This window comes from Cricetulus griseus, chromosome X (assembly GCF_003668045.3).
Source record: "Cricetulus griseus strain 17A/GY chromosome X, alternate assembly CriGri-PICRH-1.0, whole genome shotgun sequence".
Lineage (NCBI taxonomy): Eukaryota > Metazoa > Chordata > Mammalia > Rodentia > Cricetidae > Cricetulus > Cricetulus griseus.
Genome location: NC_048604.1, coordinates 95,423,791 through 95,444,911, shown reverse-complemented (window position 1 = coordinate 95,444,911; position 21,121 = coordinate 95,423,791). Strand labels below are relative to the sequence as shown.

Below are 21,121 nucleotides of genomic sequence, written 5' to 3'. Positions count from 1 at the left end.
AACTCTCAGTTCCTTCTCCAGCACCATGTCCGCCTGCACGCCACCATGCTTCCCACCATGATGATAATTTACTATAACTCTGAAACTGTGAACCAGACTCAACTAAATGTTTTCCTATATAAAATTTGCCATGGTCATGGTGTCACTTCATTGTAATAAAACCCTAAGTAAGACAGCTAGCATGGTGATTAAATGTTATATGTATATTCTATTTTATTTTCAGATATAATTTAGTTTGTTTTTTATATTTATTTGTTTATTTATGAGAAGCTCTGTAAATGTGTTACATACCATTGAAGTTTTTCTAATTCTTCTGGTGAGGAAGGGCAGGGAGTCCTGAGAGAACAGCAACACTGTTCTAAAGAAGACAAAAAAAAAGGAAAAAATGCATGGTCAAAAATAAAGCAAAAGCCAGGTGGTGGTGGCACATGCCTTTAATCCTAGCACTGGGGAGGCAAGAGGCAGGTGGATCTTCGTGAGTTCCAGTCCAGCCTGATCTACAGAGCTAGTTCCAGGACAGCCAGGGCTACACAGAGAAACCCTGTCTCAAAAAACAAAAAGAATATAGAAAAATAGAAGCCCAGGCTCATATAGTATACAATTATTATACTGACAGGCTGTATTTTTAAAGAGTAATTTAAGACTGTACTTTCAGGGTTCATTTCTATAGTTAGTTAAAGAATAATTTTTCAGGATCAGTGATAAAATTTATTGACTGTGTTTATATTAACAATTATATATATAATGCATGCTAAAATATTTATTGGGTAACTTTTTTCTGTTTGGTTATGTGCTTGCAATATCAATCTTTCTTCAGAAACTTCAAAGAGGAATTAAGAAGTTAACATATCCTGGAGAAAATTAGGTTAAGTGAAAAAGGCCAGGTATAGAAAGACAAATATCACATGATCACAATTACTTGTGGAATCTACAAAGGTCTAACTCATGGAAACAGAGAATGAAATTAGGGGTTACCAGATCATTTAAAATGAGAAAATTGGATTTTTTTGGCTAAATGACACTACATTCAGTTAGACTTCAAGAGACCTATTATGTGACATGGTGACTGTAGTTTCTATATTATATACTTGAAAATTGCTGAGAGTACATATTTAATGGTCTCATTACAAAAAGAAAAACTTAAGTATGTGAGGTTGTGCATATGCTAAATAGCCTGCCTTAGAAATTCTACAATCTACACAAAAATATCAGTTTACACATAAATACACATAGCTTACCTGTCAATTAAAAATGAATCTGACAAGAGCTAGCAACAATCCACTGAATACTCTACACAGAGACCCCCATCTCAATAGAGGTTTTTAAAATCATGTTTTCATATGATATATTGATAGTTTATAAGAAAACAGGAAAAATAACCTTTTCAGACATCAAAATGCATGTGAAAAAGAACACAGCCAAAGACAGAGGCATCTTACCCATTGGCCAAATCTGTACAGTTTTGAAAGTAACCATCATGGCACACATATTTGCATTCGTCGTCTCATTCAGTTTTATTGTGAATGTACAGTTTAATGTGCTGTAAAGAGAAATGCATACAGTCAGAATGTTAGTATGTATGTATATATATATATATATATATATATATATATATATATTCTGCCTACACTTTGTAATTGATTTTGCAAACTCAAGAGTGAGGAAAGAGGCACTTACAATGTTTACTTTGCAATATTACATCACTCCAGTAGCCTTACAAACATCCATCTTCTAGGGTACAACAGCTATCCTTGGTTGTCAATTTAACTACATCTAGAATTAACTAAAATCCAAATGACTGTGAGGGATCCTGTCTTAATTAAATTATTTGGAGTTGGAAGATTCACCTTTAATCCAGATCTTTGATGTAGAAAGATTCACCTTTAATCTGGGCCACACCTGCTGGCAGTCTATATAAAGGACATGGAAGAAGGAAGCTTGCTGTCTCTTTGCCTGCTTGCTCTTGCTTTCACTGTCAGGTCCATTCCTTCACTGAGCCTACTTCTTTGGGATTCCAGAGTATACTGAAGACCAGCTTTGAGGACTGGATGCTTGGACCTTCTGTTGGTAGACAGCCATTGCTGGACTAGCTAGGCCATAGCTTGCTAGTCGAGGTGTGTGTGTGTGTATTCTATAAGTTCTGTTTCTCTAGAGAATACTGACTAGTACATAATGGTCAGTACTTCACTCTCAAAACTTTATTATAAGAGACATCAGGTTCACATTCATTGATGCATCAAACCAGAACTTCAGTACACCCCTGGCTCCAGGTTTGTTTTGCAGGCATGCAACTTTTTGCTAACCCCCCTAAAACTGACTTTTTTGCCTGGTGTCCATAGGCATTTCAAATTTCAGCATAGAATACTTTCTACAAACCAGCCTAAGTTAAATTTTAAGGTCTCTTAAATCCCCAAACTCCTTGAAATTCAATCTAAGTATCAGATAACTAAGCATTTAAGCTGTTCTCTATTTCTAATGATGTAGGTGGAAAGAAATTAATGCTGAAAGTATTGGAGAGAAAGAAAATGAAGTGGATACCCATGGTATGTAGGGATCCAATGTATAATTTTATGGAAGACTTGCCATAATTGGTATCAGTGAAAAGTTGATAAGTGAAAATTGTCATTTTGTAAGGCTTCAAATGCTCAGGGTTCTTGTAGTGATGCTTTATTTCCATAAATGGAGAAAACATTTATAAAAATTAAAAATGACTTACTTTTGGGCCTCTGCTGTAGCACACACTATAAAGTAAGTCTGAAATAAACAAACAAAATATATGCATTGCTTAACCAGTTAGAAATGTCAGAAAAGGCAAAAGACAATTCAGGGCTATTCACAGAATTTCTGAACCACAAGGACTCCTAGAGATATTGCACACACCTGTTGAGTTCTCAACATAGCATATTCAGGTCATACAAACTCTGGCTGCTCCAGTGTCAGGGAGCTCACTTGGACACAAGATAGCTCAATCTCCTGCATGTTTTATTTGGAGAAACTTTCATTCTTATATAACAGCAATCCTGCCTCCCCACAGTGCCCACGCATGGCTCCTAGTTCTCAGCTTTGGAACAAGGCAACACATTCATTCACTCTTTGAGCATGATATATTTGGGAAAATTTGACTGTGTATCTCCAAGAATGCAGAATTTCTTACACTCCCTTGAATAGTAATAATGATAAGCAAAGTATAGGGTATACTATGATTACCTCACTTAGGGTCTGCAGAGTTTTGTTGAGCTCTGATCGCCTGTTAATAGAATGAGAGAAATTGACATGAAGGAGACCATTAGTGATGTGGAATTTGAAACAAGGTAGCATTTTAAGCTACCAGATCGGGCATGTGGTATGTACTGCTTACAGTGTTCACTCTGAAGAGACATGGGGCATAATGAGAGATTGCTATGTGGGGGAAATCAATTATTTATAAGACAAGGAAAACTAACCAGATGGAAGATGGATAAGTCCTAGCTAAGAGCAAGATATAAATTATGGTTGAGCAATCATGTTATTCATTAGGCTACTGCAAACCCTAAGGCAGCTTCTTCTGGCAGACAGCCAAAGGAAGAGCTGGCCTGGGGGCAAAGATTTCTGAGAAAGGTAAGCCTCCCATCCTGGGCCACTGATTAATACCTCATCTGCCATCAATGAACACACCTTTCTCTTTCTAGGACTCCAGCCCTGTTTTCCCCTCCTCCAACTCCCCTGTGGGGATTTCTCTAATTCCTTGCCTCCATTACTGCTCCTACAATATTTTCATTTCTTTCTACAATGCCTTGTGTTCTTCTCTGACTTTTGAATCACTGATGTTTCATGATATTATGAATAAATGGTATATAGTAAGGTATGTCCCATCTTTTGAAATTGTGATACAGTGTTTTCATCTACAAAGTGTATATTAAAAAAAACATGCAATTGGGTTACCAAAAAAATACTAATGTTTTAAGCATGTTTACAGCTTTGTACTGGGCCTTTTTTTTTTATATCACTCCTCAGCTTCATGTAGCTTGCTGGCCTTAGGTTGAACAATCCTGTATGAAGTCTGGACTTGAACTTGCCTAACAATAATGCTGGATAATGAATTGTATTAAAATTCAAATACCAATTCAGATGAAGCTGTTGTTTAATTTCAGAGCACCAGAGGGGACAACCTCAGGGGACTGTTAGTTGATGACAGATAACTATGGTTAGTTTGCAAAGCAGGTAAGAACCAATTTTCTCTGCATTCTTTGGGCCTCTGTATCTTATTCTTGGTATCCAAAAGCAAAAATAGCTCAACTGTATCTTTTCACACGGTGTATATGAAGTTTTAAAGCAAACATCAGATTACTTACTTCAGTTCGCTTAGAGACCGGACTCCAGCAAAGGTGCCATTAGCTGCATCCTGATTCTGTTGGAGGTGAGAACCCATTAAGAAAACAACAAGCAGTATCTCAAAACATTCTCTGACAAGAGTTACTCCTTAAAAGGAGAATCCTAACTCCATAAAATACTGATGAGAAAATTGAAGTTACATAGATAACGGGGGTACCCAAGAGTGCATCTGTATAGGCTGAGATAGTTTGGCTTTATTTATTTTTAAAGTCAGAGTCAAGTTCTTTCTTCTGTTCAAGGGTTCCCCCGAAAAAGGCTATTAGAGTTCTCCTTATTACAGGTTTCAGAGTTAAGGAACATCAATGTGGAAAGGGAAATTTGACAGGGCCATTACTGTATTTCTAGCACCCAGACCATGGCCTGTCATATAGTAGACATTTAGGAAATTGTTAGGAATTTCTCAAGTAATTTGATACTTTCAATTGGTAATATGACTGCACAATATTACCATTCTTATTCAGCAAGCAAACTAGTAACAAACTAAAATATAAGTATTAAGAAAATAACATGATTATTATGAATTTAATCCCTTAGCACAAATCTAAAAAGTCAAGGAGACAGAATCAAGTATCAGAAATAATCTAAATCTTTGGTAAATCTTTAAACACATGGGAATGTACTTTGGAAGATTGTAGTTAAAGAAAATCTTGAAAGCCTACCTGGGTAACATTGTGGTCGTCATCATATTGAAACACTATCTCACCTCTATAAAACACTAAAAATAAATTTTCAGAAAGAGATTTGAGACTTGTGTCCTTATAGTTTGAGGATTAATACAACACATTACAAGGTCATTACATTATTTTATAGACGGTTTAATCACAATCTTTGAATCCTACTCCTCTATCAATGGTTAGTCATTGCTTGTCAATAGAATTTTCAGAAGATAGGAACTAAATTAGATGTAGGCATTCAGTAAGAGAGAATTTCACCTGCTGTCCAAGATGTTGTCATTTCTACCCGTTGAAACTCTTTCATTTTTGGACAATTGGGGACTATGGTTCCAATGTGACCTTGCAAAGAGCATCTTTGAGAGTTGGAGTTACAATGACATACATGAGTGAGAGAAATGTGTTCCTTAGCAGCTAAGCAGTCTTATGGAGGCTGGTTCTTCATCAGTTTTTTAATTTGTTTTTTGAGAATGTCCTACACTAGTATTTCATTTATATCATTTCCCTCCTCCCTCCAACTCCCCTCAAATCTCCACCTTGTCTTAAATTCATGGTCTCTTATTCTTTAATTATTATTGTTATGCACACACACAAATTTAGTAATATCTGCTGAGTTCATTTAATGAAATTTTATAATGTTATACAAATTTCAAATGGTATGGCCCATAATCATTAAAAAAAACATATTTCATTTTCCGCCGACTGACCCAGGAACTAGGTGAGTGAGTCTCTGCCCTTTCCCAACTCCCACCCAAAACATCACTCACCCCAACCACCAGCCCCTACCCCCCCCCCCGCCTGCCTGCTTGGGGTAGACACGCACAGACAAGGAGGAGCTCCCTGAATCTGGAAACACCCCACTCTTCCATCTCTTTCCGCCAACCGATCCACAAGGAGTGAGGAGATGACCAGGAGAAGCAAGACCATCCAGAGTGTGGACATTGAATTCCTGGCCCCCACACACCACTGGGTCACAAGAGGAAATAGAGAGACCCCACTTGCACCCACTAAAAAAAGATATGGGAAGAAGACAGAATAAGATTTCACTCAACAACAGAAAGACCAATATGACACCACCAGAATCTAGGGACTCCACTCCAGCAAGATCTGAAAAGCCCAACACAGAGCATGAAGATGAGATGGACCTCAAAAATTATCTCAGCAAGATGATAGAGACCTTTAAAGAGGAAACAAGAAAATCCCTTAAAGAAATAGAAGAAAAAGCAAACAAAAAATTACACAAAATGGAAGAAAAGACAAACCAAAAAATTCAAGAAATAAATCTCTAAAGAATCTAAAGAAACCCAAGAAAAAAACATCCAAACAAGTGAAGGAAGTTCTTGAAACAGTTCAAAGCGTGAAAGCTGAAATAGACACAATAAAGAAAACACAGAATGAGGCAATGCTGGAAATGGAAAGGCTGGATAAACGATCAGGAACTAAAGATGTGAGTATAACCAATAGAATTTAAGAGATGCAAGAGAGAATCTCAGCTACTGAAGACTCGCTAGAGGATATACATTCATCAACCAAAGAAAACTTCAAGTCTAACAAATCCGTAACACAAAATATCCAGGAAATATGGGACACCGTAAAAAGGCCAAACCTAAGAATAATAGGTGTAGAAGAAGGTGAAGAAACACTGCTCAAAGGTACAGAAAACATATTCAACAAAATCAAAGAAGAAAACTTCCCCAACCTACGGAAGGATATGCCTATGAAAGTACAAGAAGCTTACAGGACGCCAAACAGACTGGACTGAAAAAGAAGTACCCCCGACACATAATAATCAAAACACCAAATCTACAGAATAAAGAGAAAATATTAAGAGCAGCAAAGGAAAAAGGCCAAGAAACATATAAAGGCAAACCAATGAGAATCACACCCGACTTCTCAATGGAAACTCTGAAAGCCAGAAGGTCTTGGATAGATACCCTACAAGCACTAAGGGAGCATGGATGTCAACCCAGACTACTGTACCCAGCAAAACTTTCAATCACTATAGATGGAGAAAACAAGATATTCCATGACAAAAACAGATTTAAACAATACATATCCACAAATCCAGCACTACAGAAGGTTCTGGAAGGAAAACTCCAAAACAACGAATATAACTACACTCACAAAACATAGGCAATAGATAATCTAATTGTACCAAACACAAAAAGAAACAGGAGGGCAAAATCCACACACAATGAGACCACCAACAATAAATCCAAAACAAAGAAGAACCAATGAACAATGGACATTAATATTCCTAAATGTCAATGGTCTTAACTTACCCATAAAAAGATACAGGCTAACAGAATGGATACGAAGACAGAATCCATACTTCTGACGTTTACAAGCAACACACCTCAATTTCAAAGACAGGCGATACCTCAGAGTAAAAGGATGGGAAAAAAAATTACAATCAAATGGGCTCAAGAAACAAGTTGGTGTAGCAATCCTAATATCTAACAAATTAGACTTTAAACTGAAAGCAATCAAAAGAGATGAAGAAGGGCATTTCATACTCATCACAGGAAAAGTCCATCAAGATGAAGTCTCAGTCCTGAACATCTATGCCCCAAATACGAAAGCACCCACATTTGTAAAAGAAACATTACTAAAGCTCAAACCACACACACTTATAGGAGGAGACTTCAACACCCCCTTACACCACTAGACAGGACCACTAGACAGAAACTTAACAAAGAAACAAAAGATCTGACAGAAGTTATGACCCAACTGGGTTTAACAAATATCTATAGAACATTCCATCCAAACACAAAAGAATATACCTTCTTCTCAGCACCACATGGAGCCTTCTCAAAAACTGACCACATAGTTGGCAGCAAAGCAAACCTCCACAGTTACAAAAGAATTGAAATAACCCCCTGTATCTTATCAGACCACCATGCTTTAAAGCTAGAATTCAACAGCAATATGAATTGCAGAAAACCTATATTCGAGTGGAAAATGAATAACACCCAATAGCACCATTCCTGGGTTGAGGAAAAAATAAAAAAATAAATAAAGACTTCCTAGAATTTAATGAGAATGTAGACACAACATACCCAAACTTATGGGACACCCTGAAAGCAGTGCTAAGAGGGAAGTTCATTGCACTAAGTGCCCACATGAAGAAACTGGAGGAAAGTCACATTAGAGAATTGACAGAAAAACTGAAAGCTTTAGAGCAAAAAGAAGCAAACACACCAAAGAGGAGTAGATGCCAGGAAATAATCAACCTGAAAGCTGAAATCAACAAAGTAGAAACTAGGAAAACAGTACAAACAATCAATGAAACAAAGAGTTGGTTCTTTGAGAAGATCAATAAGATAGACAAACCTCTAGCCAAACTAACCAAAAGGCAGAGAGAGAGAGCATGCTAATTAACAAACTCAGAAATGAAAAGTGGGATATAACAACGGACACTGAGGAAATCCAGAGAATCTTCAGATCATACTTTGAAAACCTGTACTCTACAAAGTTGGAAAATCTAAGGGAAATGGACAGCTTTCTGGATAAATATCACTTACCAAAATTAAATCAAGATCAGATAAAAGTTTAAATCGACCTATAACCCCTAATGAAATAGAAGCAGTCATCAAAAGCCTTCCAACCAAAAAAAGCCCAGGGCCAGATGGCTTCACTGCAGAATTCTACCAGAAATTCAAACAAGAGCTAATTCCAGTACTCCTCAAACTGTTCCGCACAATAGAAGCAGATGGGATATTGCCAAACTCTTTCTACGAGGCTACAATCACTTTGATACCCAAGCCACACAAAGATATGACTAAGAAAGAGAACTACAGACCGATATCCCTCATGAACATTGATGCTAAAATACTCAATAAAATATTGGCCAACCGAATCCAAGAACATATCAGAAAAATCATCCACCATGATCAAGTAGGCTTCATCCCAGGGATGCAAGGATGGTTCAACATATGAAAATCCATCAATGTAATCCACCATATAAACAAACTGAAAAAGAAAAACCACATGATCATCTCACTAGATGCTGAAAAAGCCTTTGACAAAATCCAACATCCCTTCATGATAAAGATCTTGGAGAGAACAGGAATAACAGGAACATATCTAAACATGATCAACGCAATATACACCAAACCAATAGCCAACATCAAAGTAAATGGAGAGAAACTCAAAGCGTTTCCTCTAAAATCAGGAACAAGACAAGGCTGTCCACTCTCTCCATATCTCTTCAATATTGTACTTGAAGTTCTGGCTAGAGCAATAAGACAAGAAAAGGGGATCAAAGGGATATAAATTGGAAAGGATGAAGTCAAAATTTCACTATTTGCAGATGACATGATAGTCTACATTAGTGACCCGATAAACTCTACCAGGGAACTCCTACAGCTGATAAACACCTTCAGCAAGGTAGCAGGATACAAAATTAACTCAAAAAATCAGTAGCCCTACTATATACAGATGATAAATCCAATGAGAAAGAAATCAGGGAAACAACATCTTTCACAATATCCACAAGCAACATGAAATATCTTGGGGTAACACTAACCAAAAAAGTGAAAGACCTGTACAATAAAAACTTTGAGACGTTAAAGAAGGAAATTAAAGAAGATACCAGAAAATGGAAAGATGTCCCATGATCATGGATAGGTAGAATTAACATAGTAAAAATGGCAATCCTGCCAAAAGCAATCTACAGATTCAATGCAATCCCCATCAAAATCCCAACAAAGTCTTTCACAGACATTGAAAGAACAATACTCAACTTTATGTGGAAAAATAAAAACCCAGGATAGCCAAAATAACTCTTTACAATAAAGGATCTTCTAGAGGCATCACCAAGCCCGACTTCAAGCTCTACTATAGAGCCATAGTTCTGAAAACAGCTTGGTATTGGCACAAAAATAGACAGATAGACCGATGGAATCAAATTGAAAACCCTGATATTAACCCACTTACCTACAAATACCTTATTTTTTGACAAAGGTGCTAAATCTATACAATGGAAAAAAGATAGCATCTTCAACAAATGGTGCTGGTACAATTGGATTTGGACATGCAGAAAATTGCAGATAGATCCATACCTGTTACCATGCACAAAACTTAAGTGAAAATGGATCAAAGATCTCAGCATAAATCCAGCCACACTGAATCTTCTAGAAGAGAAAGTGGGAATTACCCTTGAACAAATTGGCACAGGATTCTGATTCCTGAACAGTACACCAGTAGCACAGACACTGGGGTCTGCAATTAATAAATGGGACCTCCTGAAACTGAGAAGCTTCTGCAAGGCTAAGGAAACAGTCAGTAGGACAAAACGACCACCCACAGAATGGGAAAAGATTTTCTCCGATCTCACATCTGACAGAGGACTGATTTCCAAAATATATAAGGAGCTCAAGAAGCTAGCCACCAAAACACCAAACAATGAAATTAAAAATTGGGGTGAAATTAAAAAGCAGAACTAAATAGAGAATTCTCAACAGAGGAATCTGAAATGGCTGAAAGACACTTAAGAAAGTGCTCAAAATCATTGTCCATCAGAGAAATGCAACTCAAAACAACTCTGAGATATCACCTCACACCTGTCAGAATGGCTAAAATCAAAAATACCAATGACAATCTATGCTGGAGAGGATGTGGAGAAAAAGGAACACTCCTCCATTGCTGGTGGGAGTGCGAACTTGTAAGACCACTCTGGAAATCAGTATGGCGGTTGCTCAGAAAAATGGGAATCAGTCTACCTCAAGATCCAGCCATTCCTCTCTTGGATATATACCCAAATAGTGCATGTTCATACAACAAGGACATATGTTCAACCATGTTCATAGCAGCATTGTTTGTAATAGCCAGAACCTGGAAGCAACCTAGATGCCCCTCAACTGAAGAATGGATTGAGAAAATGTGGTACATTTATACAATGGAGTACTACTCAGCAGAAAAAAGCAATGGAATCTTGAAATTCGCAGGCAAATGGATGGAACTAGAAGAAACCATCCTGAGTGAGGTAACCCAGTCACAAAAAGACAAACGTGGTATGTACTCACTCATATATGAATTTTAGACATAGAGCAATGGATTACCAGCCTATAATCCTCTTCACCAGGAATGGAAGTGGCATGAACTCCTAAACTAATTGGGAGCATGAGGGTAGGGGGGAGGGAGCTGCTACAATAAGAGCAAGAGATGAGGAGTAGAGGAGAGGAAATGGAGGAGCAGAAATATTGAGTTGGGGGAAGAATAGAGGAGAGAGAGCAGGAAGAGAGATACCATATCAGAGGGAACCACTATAGGTCGGAGAAGAGATCTGGAACCAGGGAGATCTCCAGAGACCTACAAGGATGACACGATCTGACAATCCAGGCAATGGTGGAGAGGATAACCTAAAAGCCCTTCCCCTAAAATGAGATTGATGACTTCTCTTTATGCCATCCTAGAGCCCTCATCCAGTGGCTGATGGAAGCAGAGACAGACATCCACAGATATACACTGAGCTGAAATCGGGAATTTAGTTGAAGAGAGGGAGGAATGAAGAGCGAAGGGGTCTGTACCAGGTTGGAGAAACCCACAGGAACAGTTGGCCTGAACAAGGGAGAGCACATTGACCCCAGATGCTGTCAGGGAGGCCAGTACAAGACTGATCCAGACCCCTGAACATGGATGTCACTAAGGAGACCTCTGCACTCCAGGGAGCCTCTGGTGGTGGATTAGTAATTTTCCCTGGTGCAAGAAGGGACTTTGAGAGTCCATCCCACGTGAAGGGTTACACTTTGGCCCTGGGGAAGGGCCCAGGATCAGCACAGGAAGATTTGCAGAGCCCCGGTTGAGGGCCCTACCCTGCCTGGGGAGTGGTGGGTGGATGGGGTGGGGGGTAGGCTGGGGGTGGGGGAGGAGGGATGGGGTGAGGGGAGGGAGAGGGAGAAGGGACTTACATGTGAAACAAGCTTGTTCCCTAACTAGAACTAATAAATAAATAAATAAATAAAAACATATTTCAAATCTGTATAAAATTATGCACTTTTAAAAAATCAAGCTTTTGAAAATTTGTTTAGATTCTCTCTGCAAGTGTGTGTGTGTGTGTGTGTGTGTGTGTGTGTCAGAGGGAGAGAGAATTTGTTACCCTCATATTCTTGTTGAGTGCATATGTTCACAGCATAAGTGTGCTGTGAACACAGTAGTTCTGGTTGCATGGAACAACCATTTTAAAAGCTACCATCTTTTGACCTTCAGCCTAATTCTTCCTGGCCAGATAGCTCCTAGCTTATTCATAGGCCTTTAATAGACCTAGACGGGAAACCTGCAAGAGGCAGAGGTTTCCAGTTTTTGGCAGGATACCGTGGGGTTTCTGGTGCCAGAAGACTTGGTTCCCTGATGAGGTTGTTTTCACCAGTCACTACGACAAATGGTCAATTCAGTCACGTAATTGGGGAAAACATTACTCCAACCAGATTTCTGGTGTCTGTTATTCAAGAAGACCATTTATAACTACATGTTTGATTTTCGGTTATCAAATATAATTTAGACACAAAATAGAACTAGAAATTAGTCCCAGCCCAAAACATATGTGATTCTTCCAAATAATGACATTATAGGGATATAGTAAAGAGAATGGTAAGAATGAAGAATGGAAAAAAGGGAGAAAAAAGAAGAGAAAGTTATATAAACATGTAAAAATAAAATGTATCCAATATTTGTGTGTGTGTGTGTGTGTGTGTGTGTGTGTGTGTGTGTGTGTGTGTGTGTGTGTGTGTGTGTGATTGTAGGGATTGAACCCAGAGCCTTGTAAGTATTAGGCAAATATACTAACACCAAGTCACACCTTTAGCCCTTTTAAAGAAATCTAAACAAGCTAACAGTCCCCTCTTACAGTGTCCCTGGACCATATCAACAGAAAGTTCATGCAAGCAAATTCTCACATTTGCTCAGTAGGAAGCCTTTGTAAAATACTAATTTTTTAGATTTTATTTTTAATCATGTATATAGGTATGTGAGTTTGTGACCATGAATGTAGTGCCCTTGGAGATGAGAAGAGGGTGTAGGATTCCCATGGAACTGGAGTTACAAGTGGTTGTGAGCTGCCCATAGATGCTAGGAATCAAACTTCAGTCCTCTGCAAGAGCAATATGCTCTCTTACCCACTGAGACATCTATTCATCCATAAAGTACTTAAATACGAGATTTTCTTGTTTTCTAATCTATCCAATTCTATTTTTACTTGAAATATTACCTATATTTTATAGACTAAATATAACACTATAAATAGGACAAAACAGAAAAGGTAAAAATTCCTCTAATGATTATTACTGAAATTGATAGCAAGACCTTATATCACAAAATACATCATTATCTTCCTTTTCTCTCTATCCATGATGTCCAATCCAGTTCTGATCTGCCACAGCACATTTTCTGTTTTTCACATTTCCTTTCATTGGTTTTAATAAGGAAGAAAGCCCAGAGAGCCAAATCAATGGGAGAAAAGAAGTTGTTTCAGGCCTCTGGCCCATGGCAGGAGGAAAAAATATTCCTACTTCAAAAATAGCATGTTCTCAAGAGATTTCCACCTTAATTTAAAAAACATAGTGGGCAGTCTTAGAGATGGCAAAACATTACAGACGCTACTGGAATCAGCATTTAATTAAACACCTGAAGGCTCCACATTCTATAAATCTGGTTTGTTTTACTTTTAGCAAAGGACAATTCCCTGTTTTTGAGTCATAATATGTAAGGTCCTATGAAAAAGCTCCAGGGATTTACATATAAAAAGTGACTTCCACCAATAAATAATAATTTTGTTATTAACTACATTCATGAATTAATTCTAAGATTACTACAACTAGTATGGATTTAAAACTAAAGCGAAAATACTAGTTATAGAGTCCCATGCTTCATATTAAGGAAATTTATCTATCTTCTCTGACTAGAAAATGGAAAGATAATTTCAGCCAGGTCTAAACTTTGCTTTTGTTTTTATTAGCAACTTGTAGTTACCTGATTATTAAAAAACAAAACAGGACAGGACAGATCAGAAAGGCACATGCAGATACAACAGGAGAAAAACAAACCATTTCTCTCTACGAACCAAACTTATCTGGTAATGTGCTAATGCTCACTAGAACTGACCTGAGTCATTGCAAATAGATGACAAATTGCAGATATTTCTCTGGGATTTGACTCCTGAAAAAAAGAAAAAGAAACCTAGGTGATTAAGCATGCTAATAACTGTGCTCATATACTGCACTGTCAAGAAAATTTGCAAATGAAGACATCAAATGTAGATCAAAAGTATTAAAAAGCTGAACAGAATTGGCTGGGTAAATTACACCAAGAATAATGGAATGTGTTTTCACTTAGATGAGCAGCTATGGGATGTGACTCTATTACTCTTTGGAATACCACTGTCTAGCCTTTAATCCTTCTCTGGAATTTCTTTGTCCCCTTTCTAATTAATCCTTCTCCTGTCCAATATAAGTAGAGAAACATGGAAACAGATTATATATGGAGAATTAAGTGGGCTAGTCCTGAATCATAGACCTTCCTTCCCTTCCAAGGTAGGAAAATCCTAGAAGACGTTAATGTTGGTCTTAGCTCATATACGGTACTCAACAAATGCACATTAGAAATAATAGTAATGTTACAATTTCACTTCATGAACAAAGGTTATAAAATCCAAAGTATATTTGCTGAGTAGTTACTGTATTTTCTGGGTCTTGAGAGGTCACACATATAGACCCTGCCCTCAAGAAGCTTACACTCTGGTGGGTGATACCAATCAGGAAATAAAAGGGTTGCATGATGGTGCTTACAATCTAGTGGATGATGCTAGCCAGGAAGAAAAAAGGTTGAGTAATGGGCGGGACATCAGGCCACACAAACATACAAAGGAGGAAGCGATGAATGGGAGATTAAATGATCATGTTAAAAAAAAATTTATGTAGATCAACTTGAGAAAAACTTTCTTCTTTGTGAAATAAGTGCATCTTTTTGTTTTATTTGAAAAGGGCTCATAGTTCCTTTCAATAATTGTATCTTTCTGTTGACATGTAAGACAACCATAGAAAATGAGAGCGTGGGGAAGGCAAATGCTTTTGAGGTACTAAGTAAACTAGTGAAGAAACAATGATAATTCAAAAGATTATTGTGTTAAGCAATGTTTTGTCTCTTTGTTATGTCTTCTTTGATCAGAATTATGTATGTAATGCCCAAATACAAGCTTATTTCCATTGGGCATTATGAGTTTGTTACTGTGAGAAATTAGTTTGGATGCAAATGAAAATTGTAATTTGACTTTGTGCCCATGATATGTTGCCTGTCAGAGTGATTTATTGGTGTATGCATGTCATGTTTCAGCTAAATTGAGATTCTGTGAATAAACTAAATTTCACACTGTGGAAAATACTACAAAGTGTATGGATGCCATAGCAATGCTTTCAGTAGACTTTAAACCACTGTTCTCTTGCTAAGCTTGTAATTCTCCTCCAAATTTGACCTTGCCTCCATTTCTGCTCTTTTGGCACCACTTTTGCTGCTCTTTCACAATGAGAAGTTTCTTTCCCATTTCTAGGACTGTTATCTATAATTCCCACTCCTTCCCCAGTACATGACCACAGATAATTCTTTAAATCATGACTGAGAACCATTTTGTCTGAGAGTGGTCAGTTAATAAATATTTTAAGTTTTGTGAGCTAGGTGGTTTCTGGTACAACTACTCAATTCTGTCTAACAGAAAATAGCCACAGAAGATAATTTAAACAAATAGGCAGGGCAGTGTTCCAATAAAATTCTATTTACAGAAAGGCAGTAAACCAGATTTTCCTACTGAAATCAATGGAAAAGCCTTTGTTAGACATGTCTTGTGTGCCTGGGCTTGCGCTGGACACTTAACAGCACATCACTTCTTCATTTAAAAACAGTTCAATCCTTTATCTCTTTTGTTTATTACATCCTGTGGATAATCTTATTACCATTGACCCCTCTGTTGCTTATGTATTTCAGTAATGTTAGAAATATCTGTGGGTCTGGGGTGTAGCTTCGGTAGTAGAGTGCACACTACTCTAGCATGTGACAGGGCCTGTGTTCAATCCTCAGCAACTAAACAAACAAACAAATATTCTGGTAGAATCCTTGACTGTATCTGCATACATGTTCATGTTAGTTAACTGTTTGCTTAACCTGTCTTACCCTTAGATGAAAAGATTCTTGAGAGTAGGCACTAGTATCTGATCAATATTACACAGACCAAAACATCTAGTGCAATTTTCGGTACCCAGTGATTATACATCTATTCATTAAGAACAGATTTTATTTTTAAAAAGTACAAAAAGACAAAGAAATCATAAATACCAGCCATTTCTTTAGTTTTACTTTAGTCATAAAAAGAAAGTCTTGATATTGATAAGTCATACCTGATGCATTGAAGGTTTTTACTATAGTGATTTTAGTTTTTTCTGCAAAGAAGCAATTTAAATATTAGAGCAGAATTGTTGCTTTTATTAAAAAAAAAACAATTTGCCACGAGTATCGTTTTTTTTTAGCGAAGTGCTAAGAAAAGCACACTGTTGACATCTGGAAGATCCCATCAGTCATCTCCGCAACAGAATGAATGGGACTCTCAATCACAGAACAAGCAGCGTTGACCTAGGGTGGGTCTGAGAGTTGGAGTCGCATGTTTCCCCAGTTAGATCATACCCATTACACATGCCACCGCTTGTGTAATTCTACTTTGGTTTCAGGCACTACTTATAGGCCAACAAATGTGAACTTATAATGCAGGTAAGTAGAACTAGGTTAGAGACAGGGCCTTCAGATGACAGGCTGTAAAGAACAGGTGGCTCAGAATGAGAGTCAGTGTAAGTATATACCAAAGCAAAAATATTGCTACTATAGTTTACAACCAAGAATCCTTATTTCTTCTTTAGGGGTCCTACAATACTATCCTCACTGTACTGACAGATAAAACTGCTCTCAGAGAAGTCAAGACCATCCAACAACTGTTGCATAATATAAGCTCATAGTAGAACCAGGACTGCTCAAGTTAGAGACTCACAGGCAAACATTAATGTGCTCTGAAGAGTCAAGCCTCAAAAATATCTTTCCAAAGTCTACAGTCCATCCCCTAGATGATGGAGAATCAGGTTCAGAAAGACCTGTGTAAGGAGGATTGCCCACTATAAGAGGATGCATTCAGGGCACAGATTTGCAGAGAAATTCTGTCTCCTAGAGGAATAGGCAAATTGTGAAGGAGAGACTAAGTTCAGAGCTTGGTGACATCCTGAAGAATAATGATATTATAGGGACAATTTCATAAACTTTTGCATATTTGTTATTGATTCAGTTCACTTCTGTGTGTGATTCATGGTAATTACAGAGGTGGATATCCCTTTGTAATGCCTTTATACATTATTTTGTTTGTCTTGCTGTTTTTCTTTCCATAACAAGTGAAGCACAACTGTAAAACAAACTTGTATTTTTCTACCCAAATCCATAAAAATATTCAACTTCACTAATAATCAAGAATAAAAAAGCTAAAGAATCAAGAACAAGATTTAATAATATATAATGTAGTTTCAGCAAAGGTACAATGACATGGCCATTCTCATCCACTGCTGGCAGAATGTTGCAGGGTACAATTTTTCTAGAAGGTAATTAGGCAGTAGTTCTCAAGGAAGTGCCTTAAAATATTCATACTGTTGACCCATTATGTTCAATCCATGGAATGTATCCCATAGAAATCAGGGATGAATGCAAAGATGTTGGCATCAGGATGCTCATTGCTACAATTTCTATTAAAAATACAAACAACTTTAATGTTTAACATATGGCACATAATGGAATATCAAGTTATAAATAGCAAGAGACAATAGAAAGTACTTAAAATTTAATATTAAGTTAAAAGAGAAATATAAAATCTGTGTAAATTATGACTATTCTGTAAAAGCTATATACATAGGGTAAGTATATATATATAATATATATGATTGTAAATGAAATGTATATATACATATATATATATATATATATATGAGCAAAACCAAAATGTACCAAATTACTAACAATAATTGTCTTATTAAAGTAACACTAAAGATAATTTCTATTTCCTTCTTTACATTTCCCTATATTCTCCTTATGAGCTAATGTGTTTTTGCTATGATATCCAAAAAATAACAAGTGTTATTTTTAAGTAGAGTGATATGGCCATGATAGGAAGTTTAGGAATGTGGTGACAACAGAATGATAGCTCAATGACAGAGTCAAAGAGCACTCATTCAAAGGTTGAACACCTAGGAAAATAAACAAAGAAACTACAGAAACTTGTTTCTTTACTAATCCCTCAGACCCCTTATACAAAGAACTCCAGAAGCCACAAAAGACAAGCTACAGCATTTGGAAATAATTTGAAATTACCTGTTTTGTTTAAAGTTGACAACACTTCTGAAGCAGCATCTAAAGTAATAACAAACAGCATAATTACTGGTATGGTTGACAAATGTGACTCTTCCCAGATTCCTGAAACACTTCAATTTCCCTGAAATCTAAAAGTTAGAATTTTGCAAAAACTAACTGGTACTAGCCAATGCACCACCGCCATGCCCCATTCTCTGTTCTTCAGCCCCAAGATGAATTTGAGTCCACATCCATTCTTTGATAATATATTTCCTGAATGCCTGTTATGTGTATAACACATAGTGACACTCCAATATTTATTAGACTTAATTATAATTATACCCACTTATGTTATTTAATATTTTTGCCCCATTGCAAAAAAGAGGGTAGAAAGATTGTAAGAGTCAGAGGTCAAAGAGAACAAGAGTGAAACAGTGTCTTCTGGACATGACAGCACTCCTGCACACATGAACTCACAACAGCTGTGGTTACCTGCACAAGATCAGTCCAGTTAACATTCCAGCACGGAATGAGAAGGGGATAATGAGATACTCCTACCCCTAATTGAGGATGCTTTTTGGGGGAGAGAGAGTTGACCACCCTTCATTGGATGGCTCCATATTCAAGACTATATGGGCAGCACAAATTGGAGTTTGATGGGTTATTAAAATTTTTAAAAAGAGGACAAGAAGTTGGGGTTGGGTAGGGAGGTGAAGGTGGACCTGGAAGGAGTTAGTGAGGAGAGTGGAGGGTAACTGTGATCAAAATACATTGTATGGAATTCCTCCAAAATTAATAAAAATGTTAAAAAATTGTCCTTTCCTCAGGTTAATGAGAAATCCCTCATGAATGTGAATTTTATTTTATTTTATTTTTTGTTTTTTTGAGACAGGGTTTCTCTGTATTGTTTTGGAGCCTGTCTGGAACTAGCTCTTGTAGACCAAGCAGGCCTCGAACTCACAGAGATCCACCTGCCTCTGCCTCGGGAGTGCTGAGATTAAAGGCATGTGCCACCAACGCATGGCATAAATGTGAAATTCACAACATGAATAACAACTTTCATAGCCCTGAGGATACTTAGTAGCTTTTTACCAGTGGCACATTCTTACAAAGTAAGTCAAATAATGCTAGTTTAGGTTTAGTGTTCTTAAGCAACTTTTAGGAAAATTTTGTTTTGATCCCATTTGATATAAAATCCAGTTAAAATGGACTCTACTGATATTTCTTTAAATGAAAAGAATTATAGAATTTATTATTAGAGATGAAATTTTAGGAAAAATGGTATGATGCAGGCACAGTGGCACATGCCTGCAATCTTAAAAATTGGGATGCCAAGGCCAAAAGATTGTGAGTTTGAAGCCAGCCTTGGCTACTTAATGAGACTTCATCTCAAAAAAAAAATAAACAAGTAAACAACTAAACAAACACAATGCACTATCATGGTTAAAACACATCCATATATATTCCACACATTACACAACACAATAAAAAACACTGCTGCCAATGCTAAATTGAAGATAATCTTTTCACTGAACAAAGTAGTTACACACAAATATGACAACTGCTGGTTCTTCACATTGGATGAATTATGAATTTAATCAGTTTCAATCAGTATAAGACACATCTATGATTTTTTATCTCCTTAAACACCAATCACAGGGTAGAATTTTATTTTAAGCAAGAGATTCTGGGAAGTGTTGAAGTTTGATTGAAATAAGAAAGAAAACTGTTTCCATTCAGAGGGGAGAGAACAGAATGTCCTGCTCCACCTTCTTCCCTGGGATAGAGTAAGGTTCTTTGTCCTTTTGTCTAACATGATGAGAAGCCAGGGTTTTCCCCCATTTCATGCTATTTAAAAGTTGATAAAAATCACTAATAAAGAGACTGTCTTTGAACACTCTGTCCTCCCTTTTCAAGCTGAATCATATTGAAGTCACTGGATGTGCCTCCCACAGTTAAATAATCTGTCATGTCAAGTTTGCTGTCATCGTGTTAGAGAACAAACAAAATGGAGTACTTAAAGTGCAATTAATGTTTCTAGTATTTTCTAGAATAGTTACAGTGGTAGACTGATTCTTTTTTTTCCTTCCATGGTTGCAGACATTTAATCAATTAACCAAATGGTTACTCTCACATGTAGGCAGGTTTTAAGTTTTGGAGTGTTGGATTATATGTGATTACTTAATGCATCCAGATATAATTTGGAGATAGAAATCTTTATCACCACTCATTGAACTTCTACTTGTATGAAGGGTTAGCAATTTTCACTTGCTTCAGAAACATTCTTACCATTGAGGCTTGTGGTTTCTACCTCTTTATTTTTCCCAAGGAGAAGAAGACAAAGGTATAATTAAAACAAAAACTTAACAAATTGGACTACATCTAGGCTTAAAGATTTTCAAAATCTTGCCTGGTGTACCATTGGAGTAGGGGACAAGACTGACAAGAGATGATTCAGCTGCAGAGAGAAGAAAAAATAAGTGAATGCTTTGAAATAATTATATTTCTTTTGCGGCAAGGTCTCAATGTATAACCCTGGCTTGAAACAACTATTTATGAAATTTAAAGAAGTCATAACTCTTCAGATACAATTATAAAAAGTAGAAAACGTACTATGAGACTCAAAATCATGGAGTCTGCTGCACATTTAGAATACTGTGGCAATAAGTTAGGAACCTCATTGGAATAAAATAAATGATAGTTTCATTATTTTTCTAGTC

The 21,121-nt window shown here is 37.0% G+C and overlaps 1 protein-coding gene across 1 annotated transcript in view; it reads right to left on the bottom strand.

Moving 5' to 3' along the window:
- Positions 1 to 21,121, bottom strand: part of Adgrg2 (adhesion G protein-coupled receptor G2) — a 105,321-nt gene that overhangs the window by 25,310 nt on the left and 58,890 nt on the right. The window contains exons 2-10 of the mRNA XM_035449754.1: positions 20,691 to 20,714; positions 18,423 to 18,461; positions 14,142 to 14,195; positions 5,031 to 5,086; positions 4,332 to 4,387; positions 3,208 to 3,247; positions 2,717 to 2,754; positions 1,440 to 1,540; positions 292 to 358 (exon numbers count right to left, since the gene is read on the bottom strand). Of these exons, the coding sequence (XP_035305645.1) occupies positions 292 to 358; positions 1,440 to 1,540; positions 2,717 to 2,754; positions 3,208 to 3,247; positions 4,332 to 4,387; positions 5,031 to 5,086; positions 14,142 to 14,195; positions 18,423 to 18,461; positions 20,691 to 20,714 (475 nt within the window). The remainder of the gene's footprint in view (positions 1 to 291; positions 359 to 1,439; positions 1,541 to 2,716; positions 2,755 to 3,207; positions 3,248 to 4,331; positions 4,388 to 5,030; positions 5,087 to 14,141; positions 14,196 to 18,422; positions 18,462 to 20,690; positions 20,715 to 21,121) is intronic.